At 41.9% G+C, this 12,076-nt stretch overlaps 1 protein-coding gene across 1 annotated transcript in view; it reads left to right on the top strand.

Annotated features, from left to right (window-relative positions):
- Window positions 1–12,076, top strand: part of DNAH11 (dynein axonemal heavy chain 11) — a 200,692-nt gene that overhangs the window by 105,432 nt on the left and 83,184 nt on the right. The window contains exons 52-54 of the mRNA XM_054726107.1: window positions 1,013–1,179; window positions 2,199–2,318; window positions 2,730–2,872. Coding sequence (XP_054582082.1) covers window positions 1,013–1,179; window positions 2,199–2,318; window positions 2,730–2,872 — 430 coding nt within the window. The remainder of the gene's footprint in view (window positions 1–1,012; window positions 1,180–2,198; window positions 2,319–2,729; window positions 2,873–12,076) is intronic.

The raw sequence follows: 12,076 nt of genomic DNA, 5'->3' as shown, positions 1-12,076 counted from the left end.
AAATCCAAGGGTTGGCTGAGCTTGTAAAAAACCCATCCTTTCAATTAGTGAAGGTTTTCAGGAAATGCTCTCGTGTGCTGGTCCTAGTCTAAGTGACCCCAACCCAGCTTAATTTTTTCAAGCAGCGCTCTGTAAAAAACCATCTGTGTGGACCATTCAGGCCTGAAGTTTCCATTCATTTCAGAAAAGCAACCTCGAGCTAGCACCATGGTGTCCAGTTTTGGGTGTTTTTTTTTGTTGTTTTTTTTTTTGCATTTGGTATCCATGTTTATATTTTGTTTGTTGTTTTTCTTAGTATCTACAACATAATTATGATGTCTTTCTTCAACCAAACCCATATTTAGATCATGGTAAAGCCAACTTATTCCTGTTTTTAAATGTAGCAATAATATCAACAGCTTCAGCATTCAGAATCTCTTCAATAATGTAGGGCAAAGGGATTAGCTGGCCTTGCTGGAAATCTAATTTGGTGATTCTGAAGGATTTTTAGCAAATTTTCTAGAGTGTTTGAGGCCCGGGGAAAGCTTTGGTGTGAAGGAAGTAAGAATCATATGAAAGAGGAGATTGCTTAACCTGCGTGAAGTAAATCGCTTGTGCGAGGTTTGGTGGTCTAAACAAATCCATTCTTTCCAAAGTAAATCTACCGCCAAGGTTTCCGGCACAAAGACATTCTCCCTTTGACGTTGTCACGCGTGGATGCTGGTGGGAAGTGTGGGATCGTATCTGCTAATCAAACCCGAGGCATTGATCAAAGACCTGTACGTGTGTTCTCGAGTTTTGGAGGAGTGTGCTTAAGCAGTAATAGAGTCCAGGATGCGATTAGCAGAGGACGGTTTGTTAGGCGAACATTGCGAGGGCAGACACAGGCAGCATCTTTGATGGGAAAACAGAAGAATAAGAACTGAAAGATTGAAAGGAAAATTGGAATTTAGTGTCTAAATATTTACCTAAAAAGTAAAACAGCCCTAGTCCCAGGTTTCCCGCTGCGGTGGGGGCACTTTTTCTCCACCAGGTGTCGCATCAGCCGAATCCTCCGGACGCCTCAGGGCTATGCCCTCCTCATCGGAGTGGGCGGCAGCGGCAAGCAGAGCCTGTCCCGGCTGGCGGCCCACATGTGCAGCCTGGAGGTCTTCCAGCTCACCCTGACCCAAGGCTTTGGGGCCCAGGAACTCCGGGTGAGTGGAAGCGGTGGGCCTCCTCCCCTCGTCAGCTCTGACTCCCAGATTTGGCCAAGGCCTCCCCACCCCGCAGAGCGGGAGGGAAATCCCTTTAGAGAGTTTAATTTAATCCCTTTGGCTTTTTCTCCTTCATGGTCAAAACTAGGCATAGTACATGTCTATGGATGGTTATAGGTGTCTAAGCCTATAGACCAGGCTCAGAAAATATTTTATTAAGTACCTGCTTCCTTTGCATTGACCACACCTGATATTCAGCACGGTTAACATTCCTGGGTGAAGGAGGGCAAAGATACTGCCTCTGTAAGTGCACAGGGATTCCTTCCACGTGGGATAATAAGGTTATGACACTAAAATGCAATGGAAATACATTCAAGAAACTCACCTGTCTTTAACCTTCTGCTTTTTTATTCCGCCTTTACAAGTACAAATGGGTTCTTTCCACTTTGGTGAAGATCATGACAATAAAATTCCATGGAAACACACTGAAGGAATGCATGTGTTTTTAAAATTTGACTTTTTAATCACACCATACCTACAAAATAGTACTTAGAGTTTGTGGTAAATGGCTGTTTTAAAACATAAAACCCCAAAGCACATGCTTTCAATATTACTAAACAAAACGAAATAGTCAAACAAAAAGTGTTTTCAATGAACTAGACAGTCGTCATCGAAATGAGCAGAAATGTCCCTACACTGGATGGCCCGACTGAGGCATCACCGAGTTCATGTCCACTCCCCCAGAATGGAGCCCTTCAGCAGCAGCCTGCTTTCATCCCTCTGCACCATTAAAGCCACAGACGTGACCCACGCACACTCATGCCAGGCCTGGAGGTGATGTCGTGCTGTTTGCCCCCATTAGCAGGTCCCAGAGAGGAAAGAGCATGTGAACAGATGGCGCGTACCCCAGGCAGCTCTCCTCTGAGAGTCGCTCAGTCCTTCCCAGCGCTCGCGCGCAGACTCCCTACGTCGCGTCAGCGTTTTAACAAAACATGAGTGATGGCCTCCTTTCCTTACAGGTAGATCTGGCCAATTTGTTCATCCGAACCGGAGCCAAGAACAGGCCCACTGTGTTCCTGCTGACAGATGCCCAGGTTCTAGATGAGAGCTTCCTCGTGCTGATTAATGACTTGCTGGCATCAGGTGATTAAACCAACACCTTTCTTGAAAGATCTTCCCCAATGACAAATGGTCTGTGGTTCCGGTGAACTTTAAAGAGAGAGCATCTGTCTTCGAGATGCCGGGGCAGCCTTTGGGGAGAAGCCTATAAACCTAACTGATTTGAGGTGCACCGCTTTCTCGGTGTGCTCACGGAGGTGAGGTGCGTGGAGCGGCCTTCAGTGGAGTAAATGTTGTTCCTACGGGCACGCGTTTAGGGTGTCGTGTGTTCTGTAAATGCAAAAAGAAGAAAATGGCATTTCTGATTTTCACAGTCGGACTTTGTCCTTTAAGCTGAACCGTGTATTGTAAATCATTTTGATCATTAAAAAAATCATACCTAACATTTAAATGGTGAGGATCTTTCAGTAACACTCCTTACTTCTTTGGGGGCAGGAGACATCCCCGATCTCTTCAGCGATGAAGATGTGGACAAGATTGTTTCTGGAATCCGCGGTGAAGTTCGTGGTCTGGGCATGGTGGACTCCAGAGAAAACTGTTGGCAGTTCTTTTTGGCCAGGGTGCGGCTGCAGCTCAAAGTAAGGAACGCGCGCTTTACTGGCGTATTATTTTAAAACCTGCGCTGGGAACTCTGATGTGTGGTTCGGTTTCAGGATTTATGTCCCGAGTTTGAATGTTGGACATTCATTCCGTGATGACACATCCAGTCATTAGTGTGAAAGGGCATTTGCATTTCTGCAGGCCCAGGTGTGGAGCGTACCTTCCTCAGGTTTCCCGTGACTCCGAGCTCCTACACAGCATCGTGCTGCGTGGGCTGTGAGGTTCGCGGTTGAACTGGACGTGGTCTCAGTCCTTGAGCTGACACTATGGCAGGAGATAAGAGCCCTCACAAATAATTGTAGTCAGGGCCGATGATGTAAGCAGGGCGGGGTTTACAGAGGAGCTCAGAGGCCTTCCTAAATGCCTTAGGCCCTCCCAGAGGAAGCAGTGTGCCTTGTTTCAAGTGTGGATTGCAATTCATGAGGAAGGGATGGGGTGGAGAAGAACTTTAAGGAGAGGAAATAGAATTTATATAAAAACTAGAGGCCCAGTGCATGAAATTCGTGCACTGGCAGGGGAATGGTCCCTCAGCCCCGGCCTACACCCTCTCACAGTCTAGGAGCCCTCAGGGGATGTCCGACTGACAGCTTAGGCCCACTCCTAAGCTGTCAGTTGGACATCCTTAGCGCTGCCGTGCGGGAGAGGCTCCCACCACTGCCGCTGCACTCACCCGCCATGAGCCTGGCTTGTGGCTAAGCGGCACTCCCCCTGTGGGAGTGCACTGACCACCAGGGGGCAGCTCCTGCATTGAGCATCTGTTCCCTGGTGGTCAGTGTGTGTCATAGTGACCGGTTGTTCTGCCGTTCGGTTGATTTGCATATTAGCCTTTTATTACATAGGATAAGGGTATATATAATATGCCCTGGCTGGTGTTCTCAGTGGTTAGTGCGGTGGCCCCCACACTGAAGTGTTTTAGATTATATTCCAGGTCAAGGGCATGTACCTGAGTTGCAGGTTTGATCTCTGGCCCCAGCCGGGGCATGTGCAGGAGGCAACCAATGGATGTCTCTCTCTCACATGGATGTTTCTCTCTCTCTTCTCTCCCCTCCCTTCCCTTCCACTGTCTCTAAAAAATCAATGAAAAAAATATCCTCAGGCGGGATTGACAACAACAACAAAAAAGAATAAGGGTGGACTGCACAGTAGATATTTGGAGAAACCCAAGACTTCCTGTTAGGAGAACTAGGTCAATAAGGCTGGGAAAGTAAATTGGGATGAGGGAAGGAGGCTGTAAATCAGTTAGGGAGCAGTGGGAGAAGTTTGGGCTAAGGAAGTGAATTATATCAGCACTGAGGGCAAGTAATATTACTCACATGACCTGAGGCTCAACCCCAGGTCCTTCCCCCTAGACCAGTGGTCGGCAAACTCATTAGTCAACAGAGCCAAGTATCAACAGTACAATGATTGAAATTTCTTTTGAGAGCCAAATTTTTTAAACTTAAACTTCTTCTAATGCCAGTTCTTCAAAATAGACTCGCCCAGGCCGTGGTATTTTGTGGAAGAGCCACACTCAAGGGGCCAAAGAGCCGCATGTGGCTCGCGAGCCACAGTTTGCCGACCACGGCCCTAGACCACTCTAAGCTGCAGTGTAGTTTATAGAAATAGAATAGAAGCAAGTAACAGCAACAATAAAGAGCAAGTATTATAACGAGACACGAAATGCTCTCAACTCATGGCAGGATGCCAGTTTAAGGAAAATTCCGGCTTCCTAGGATAAAAATGGTTAGCAGCTAGAAAAGTTACTACTTTGCTACTTCTAGTGTTGTCCGCCTGTCAAGTTACTGACAAGTTCCAGGGCTGTGACAGCCTGGGGCACACGGGAGAGGGACGAGGCAGTGACATTAGCCGTGAGTATACCTCTGCTTGGAGGGGTAGAGTAATTGTAAGGTTCCCTTCCCCCGCCTACCGTGTCAAATTCCATATTAATCTCACTAGCAATTCTGGGCTGAGGTTAGAAGATATGAACTTACAGTGTAGTTGCCCAAAGAGTTTTCTCCTCATCAAAAATGTCACCTAGAATATGTTTGCCAGGTTGTAACAAGGCCAGGGATTTCTCCCTGTGCCATTGTGATAGATTTGGATCAGGTTTTCTGCATGAAATAGAAAAACAAGTACAGGAATAGAATTGGAGACAGTCATGTTACAAATCACTGGCTGTCAGAGTCTGTTCCTCAGAGCAGCAGGATGAGCATCACCTAGAAACTTTCTAAAAATGCAGATCCCCCAGCCCTTCCCACCAGGACCTCTTGAGTCGGAAACTCTGAGCAACCTCTGTCTTAATAAGGCCTCCTGTGAATCGGAGGCACGCTGAGACTGTGAGACAGGTCGTTAAAAGTAATGCTAAAATGAACATTCTTTACATTTGTCTTTTATACACAACTTTGCTTGCTCCTGTAGACTAAATTCCTGGGAGAGGAAATGCTAGAATCCATAGTTACGGCTTGCAGTGGGTTTAAAATACGCCTGCTGATGGTCGGAGGCTCTTCTAACTCACTGGTGGGGGCAAGGGCCTCTCTCCTTGAAGCTGGGGGGCTTAGGACAGCCTCTGCTAACAGAGCGGGGCACGGAGAGGCAGAGTGCTGCTGGGTAACTCCCGGGGCTACTTCACAAAGAGCCGACTTGGCCACTGAACTGTGTTTGGTTTTGGTTTTGTTTATACGAGTTCTCTCTATGTCAGTTAGCCTTGTGTGTGTGTCTCAGATATTCCCCATTCTGTCATTTGCCTTTTAAATGTATGTATGTGTGTATGTATATATATATATATATATATATATATATATATATATATGTTTGTTTATTTGTTTATAAGTTTTAAACAGTTGTTAGGTTAGATGAAATCAGCATTTTCCTTTATGGATTTGGGGGTTTCTTGACATTTCGGATAGTGTTTTTCTTTCCAAGATTATAAAACACTCCACTAGGAGCAGTTGGTACTCAATTGGCTAACAAATAAGAGAAGGAGGCCCCCCCCCCCTCGCCGAGTGCAGACTAGCTCCGCGGTGCCCTTACAGACCTGGGCTTCCTCGCCTCTGTCCTCCCGCGCTCCTCCGCGTGCCTCCTGCTCCCAGGCAGGAAGAAGGCTTGGGGCTCCTGGTGTCACGAAACCAAAGCTTCCTCCCGAAGCTCACGCTCATGTCTTACGGGCCACAGGTGTGTCACCTGCCACCTCTTCCTACCAGGAGAAGCGAATCAGTGATAGAGTGAGCTGAGGAGTTTCAGGTTATTTTTCCCCAAAAAGATATCTTTTTTAAAATTGTTGTTGTTGTTTTACTTCTTGCCCAAGGATATTTTTTTCCATTGACTTTTTTTTTTCTTTTCTTAGAGAGAGTGGAAGGGAAGGGTAGAGACAGAGAGAGAGAGAGAGACATGGATGTGAGAGACACACATTGATTGGTTGCCTTCCCCAGGGCCAGGGATCGAGCCTGCAACCGAGGTACCTGCCCTTGACCGGAATCGAACCACAACCCTTCAGTCCGAGGGCCAATGCTCTAACCACTGAGCAAACTGGCTAGGGCCCAAAAAGATCCTTTTATCTCACAATCATGCATTTCTTCCTACTGATTTACTAGTAAAGCACTATTATTATTTACTAGAGGCCTGATGCACGGAATTCGTGCAAGAGTAGGCCTTCCTTCCCCCGGCTGCTGGCACCGGCTTCCCTCTGGCACCCGGGAGCCGGGCTTCCCTCGCAGCCCCGGCTTCGTCTGGAAGGTCGTCTGGTCTAATTAGCATATTATGCTTTTATTATTATAGATTACATGCCAAATAGCCACATTATTTGGATCTATTTCTAGATCCTCTATTCTCTCTTTTTGATACGCCTCTTTACTACTGATCCCAGCCTGGTATTATGTGAATTATTATAGTTTTATTATACATTTTTTTATATCTAATATCTAATTGCTCTTTCTTGTCTAGTTTTCCTTTGTTGTTCTCACCTGTTTATACATCTGGATAAACATCAGAATCATTTTGTCAAATTCTTAACATTGTGCATTTTGATTTTGATTGAAATCATGCTGAAGGCTAATTTTATACTAGGGAGAATTTAATCTTTATGATAATTTTTTTTTTGTAGATGGGGTATTCCTTTCATAGGTCTTTTTTATGGTGGAATGTTTGTGTATAGGAGAGGTGTTGATTTTTATTTATAGCTAGCTATTTCACCGCCTCTCTGATAGTTTCTATAAGTTCATTGATATCATAAGGCCTGCAGGTAGTATTTTGTCTTTCCTAATATTCTGTTATCTGCTCTTATCCCTCATCGCATTGGTAAGTCTACAGAAGAACATTAAGTAATTAATGGCTGTAGTGAGAATTTTGATTTTTATATTAATGCAGATGTTTCTAGTATTTCACTATTCTGTCTTCTGTTGGCTTTTGCTTCAGGATAGATATTTTGTCAAGGATGTCTCTACCTATTACATTCCTGTCAGTAGCTATTGAGATCCTTGCACTCACTAATGATCGTGTGAAGTTTTACATTTTTATATTGTTAAATCCACCAGCCTTTTCCTGTATGTGTTTCCTTTGATGTGTTTAGGCAGGCTCACCGAAGCTGAGGTCAGTTTTCTAGTCATCTCTACTGGTGTTTAGTCTCCTTTTTAGTCTCACTTTTTAGTATGTACCTTTGTGCAAGCTAGCATTTATTTTGGAGTTAGATATGGGTCATTTCCTCCCCATTGTCATAGGACTACTAATTAAATACTGTCTCTTTCCTACTAAAATGAGTAGGAGGGCTTTTTGCTTTTTAGTTTAGTTTTGTTTTGCTTTGCTTTTTAATTCTAAGGAGGAATAGAATATTTCCCTCAAATACTCCTGACCCTTCTTGGCCTTGTCACTTAGTTTGCTGTATCATGAGAAAGGTCAGCGGTCAGTGCCTTACCCCGAGGGAGAAATAATATGCCATAAAAATGGATCACCTTTTGGCTGGAAAACAGCAGCTTCTTTCTCTTTAATCCATATATATTCCCCAATCCTAGGAATTAAAAAAAAAAATTCTGGATTTGCTCTATGTTAGTTTCATCTGTTGTGACACTCACGAGCATGTGCTAAAGACTCGGGATTTCTGATGAGCTGCTCTCTCCTTTGCGCGTGTTCCTAGCTGGGCAGCATGGGAAGCGCAATGTGCTACAGGGTTGTTGAGCACACCTGGCAGGTCAAGCTAAATGATGTGACGTTGCCACCCCATTACCCATGCTCACCACCCAAAGCCGGCTCCCATTTGGAAGGCAAGGGCGAGAACCTGTTGGCTGCAAAACATGACCTGTGATTCCCACAGGGCAGTTCCCATTAATGACGATCAGATGTGTGTCCTTGCATCGCCTGAAATAAACCAGTAAATAAATGCCAGAGGCAGCCGAAACCGGTTTGGCTCAGTGGATAGAGCGTCGGCCTGCGGACTGAAGGGTCCCAGGTTCGATTCCGGTCAAGGGCATGTACCTTGGTTGCGGGCGCATCCCCAGTAGGGGGTGTGCAGGAGGCAGCTGATCATTGTTTCTCTGTCATCGATGTTTCTGGCTCGCTATCCCTCTCTCTTCCTCTCTGTAAAAAATCAATAAAATATATATTTAAAAAAAATAATAAATGCCAGACGCCTTCTCTCCTTCACACAAGTACGTGTGTCTTTTCTTATGTAATTTTTATCTTGCAACTAGTACTTGCATCTTCTCTCCAGCTGACTTTAGTTAACCCCAGAGCTTTTCTTTCTTGTCCTCCTTCCTGGCCATCTGATGCCTGAGGGAAAAGAACACTTGACATATGTAGCAGCCCCTGACTCATTCCCAAGATTTTACATATCTGCCTGTCTTGTTACATATATATCTATCTACTTAGGGGTGTGTCTATTGTCTGTGTGCCTATCTGTCTTTCTGTCTGAGAGATCTATTTCTGATCATGTAAGAAATATATGCTCATTGTATAAAGTTTTAAAATTCAGAACTATCTGAAGAAAATAAAAACGATGGTATTATGTAACCTGCAGGTAGTATTTTGTCTTCCCTCCTATTTATCTGCTCTTATCCCTCACTGCATTGGTAAACCTACAGAAGAATATTAATGAATTAATGGAAATAGTGAGAATTATGTTTTATTAGCTAGAAACAAGTACTGAAAATATGTTGGCATATTTCCTTTCAGTATTCTACGTGTACACATTCAGAACTATTTTTTTTTTTTACATCTCTCACTGTTTCCTTTACCTCTCTCTTTGCCTTTTTGATTAGAAGGCTCCCACAGGAAAAAATAAATGATTCCAAGAGCTTGGTGGATAGAGTGAACTATTTAACTCAAATGTACCTTATTCTAAATAACAAATGGTGCAAAACCTTTATTCATTTATGCCCTTTGTCAAATTTCATACTGGTTTGTTATTATTTTTATTGATTTATAAGAGCTCTTTATATATCTGAATAAAATTTATATGTTTGTAATGTCCTTGTCTGTTTTGCATGTTGCCAGTTCACTATAATTCTGCTGTGTTTACAATGACCTCTGTTTTACATTTATAAAGTTTATCTGATTTTTCCTTGTGGCTTTTGTGTGTTAAGGCTTTTTAAAGAGGAATTTCCATGCTCTGTGGTTATTAAAATGTTATCTTGAATTTTCTTTAAATTAACTTACAATGTTTTTAATGTTTAGCCTTAGATTGTTACAAACATTATAAGGTGGATTTTCTACTCCCCCCCCCAAAATTGTTTCAACACTATTATATTTCATCACCATTTGAAATTACTCCAATCTCATATATTGAATGCCTAAATATGTGGCATTATGTTATTGACTCTCTGCTATGTTCCTTAAATCTGTCTATGCTTGCATAAACACAGCTTTGCTTTGTTGTAGCTCTACAGTATATTCTGGAATCTAATAGGGCAATGTCCTTTCCTTTTGTACATTTAAACTTTTGTTTTAATTTTTTAATTACAGTTTGTATAAGTGTTATATTAGCTTCAGGTGTATAACACAGTCACTAGACATTTATATACCTTGCAAAGTGATCACCGTGATAAGTCTAATCTCTACCTGGCACCATATGTAGTTATTACAATATTATTGACTATATTCCCTACATTGTACTTTACACTCCTATGACTGTTTGGTTGGTTGGTTAGTTGGTTGGTTTGGCAAACACCTCTAGGAGTTTATTTCTTTCCCCCTTTTTTTAATTACAAATTTTTTCAATTACAGTTTGCATTAAATGTTATTTCGTATTAGTTTCAGATATACAGCATGGTGGTTAGACATTCACGTACTTTACAAAATGTTCCCCCTGATATCTCCCGTACCCACATGGCACCATACATAGTTATCACAATATTTTCGACCGTATTTCCTATGCCGTACTTTACATCCCCATGACTATTTTGTAACTACCAATCTGAACTTCTTAATCCCTTCATGTTTTTTTACCCAGTCCCTCAACCCTCCTCCCCTCTGGCTGTTCTCTGTATCTATGAGTGTTTCTGTTTTACTTGTTCATTTATATTGTTCTTTAGATTCCACATGCCATGGCTGTTTTTTTGTCGCTGAATTTGTATATTTTAATTCCTCCACCTTTTTCACCATCCTTCCGACCCCCCTCCCATCTGGTAACCATTCGTTTGTTCTCTCTGCATTTGTTTCTGTTTTGTGTTCATTTATTTTGTTTTTTAGATTCCACAAGTGAAATCATATGGTATTTGTCTTTCTCTGTCTGACTTATTGCACTTAGCATAATACCCTCTAGGTCCGTCCATGTTGTCTCAAATGGCAAAATTTCATTCTTTTGAGTGGCCTTAGTAGTATCCCATTGTGTATATGTACCACATCTTCTTTAGCCATTTGTCTACTGATGGATACTTGGGTTGCTTTCATATTTTGGTTATTTTAAATAATGCTGCCGTGAACATAGGGGTGCATATATCTTTTTGAATTAGGGTTTTGGATTTCTTTGGATAAATACCCAATTGGCATTGCTGGGTCATATGGTAGTTCTATTTTTAGCTTCTTGAGGAACCTCCATACTGTTTTCCATAGTGGCTGCACCAATTTACAGTTCCATCAACAGTGCACAGGGTTCCCTTTTCTCCACATCCTCACCAACATGTGTTGTTTGTTGACTTATTGGTGATAGTCATTCCAACAGGGGTTTTATGGTTTCAAGTCTTACATGTAAGTGTTTGGTCTATTTTGAGTTTCTTCTTACATATATAACAACGTGATCCAGTTTCATTCTTTTGCAGGAATTTGAACAGTTTTCCCAACACCACTTATCAAATAGATTGTCATTACCCCAGGGCATATTCTTGCCTCCTTTGTCATAGATTGACCATATAGGTGTGGGTTTATTTCTGGGCTCTCTGTTCAGTTCCATTGATATGTATCTGCTTTTATGTCAATACCATGCTGATTTGGTTGCTATAGTTCTATAGTATTCCTTTTCTACATTTACTTAGATATTTGTAACTTTACACTCCCCAATGAACTGGAAAATAGCTTAACATAAAAAAAAACAAGTAATGTTTGCCTAAAGATATCCCTAACAATACCACATGATTTAGACCGGTCTATATAGTGATTGTGTGCCAGGAAAACAATTAGACTCCAATCAGTGATGTTCTTTCTCTCAGTCGTTATGGAAATATCAGTGATTAATATTGTCCTGTGTTTCTTCTGTCAAAGTACGTGTGTGTGTGTGTGTAAAGTCTATACCTAATCAATTTATTGTAATATTGTATGTACAGTAAGATCAGTGTCCTGTGTTTTCATCCTTTGTGAATTAAAATTTCTCACTTGTTTTTTGTAATAACAAAACCAGTAAATTTTTTTTTGTTTCAACAGCTTGAGTTTTAGTAGAAAATATATTAAAGGCCGAAAAAAAACCCCAATGAGAATGTATAGACTAATTTGGGAATGTTGTGTATACACTTAATAACAGTATTGAATGTATTCATTCATTCACCTACGCAGTTTTATTTATTGTATCTTAAGGTTTTTCCCTGAGAGTTTTTTCTTGATATTTCTACCCTTCATTTGTTCATATGAACTTTAGAATCACTTTGTAAAGCTCTACAAAGTGATTTCCTGTTGGGAATTATTAGAATTGCCTAAAATTTGTTAATGTGGGAAAAATTAACTTCTTTATAATAATGGAGCTCCTCAAGGAATGTGGCACACCACTTCATTTAGTCAAAATATCTTTA

This window comes from Eptesicus fuscus, chromosome 14 (assembly GCF_027574615.1).
Source record: "Eptesicus fuscus isolate TK198812 chromosome 14, DD_ASM_mEF_20220401, whole genome shotgun sequence".
Classification (NCBI taxonomy): Eukaryota; Metazoa; Chordata; class Mammalia; order Chiroptera; family Vespertilionidae; genus Eptesicus; species Eptesicus fuscus.
Note: the sequence above shows the minus strand (reverse complement) of the source record. Positions and strands in the feature narration are given on the sequence as shown.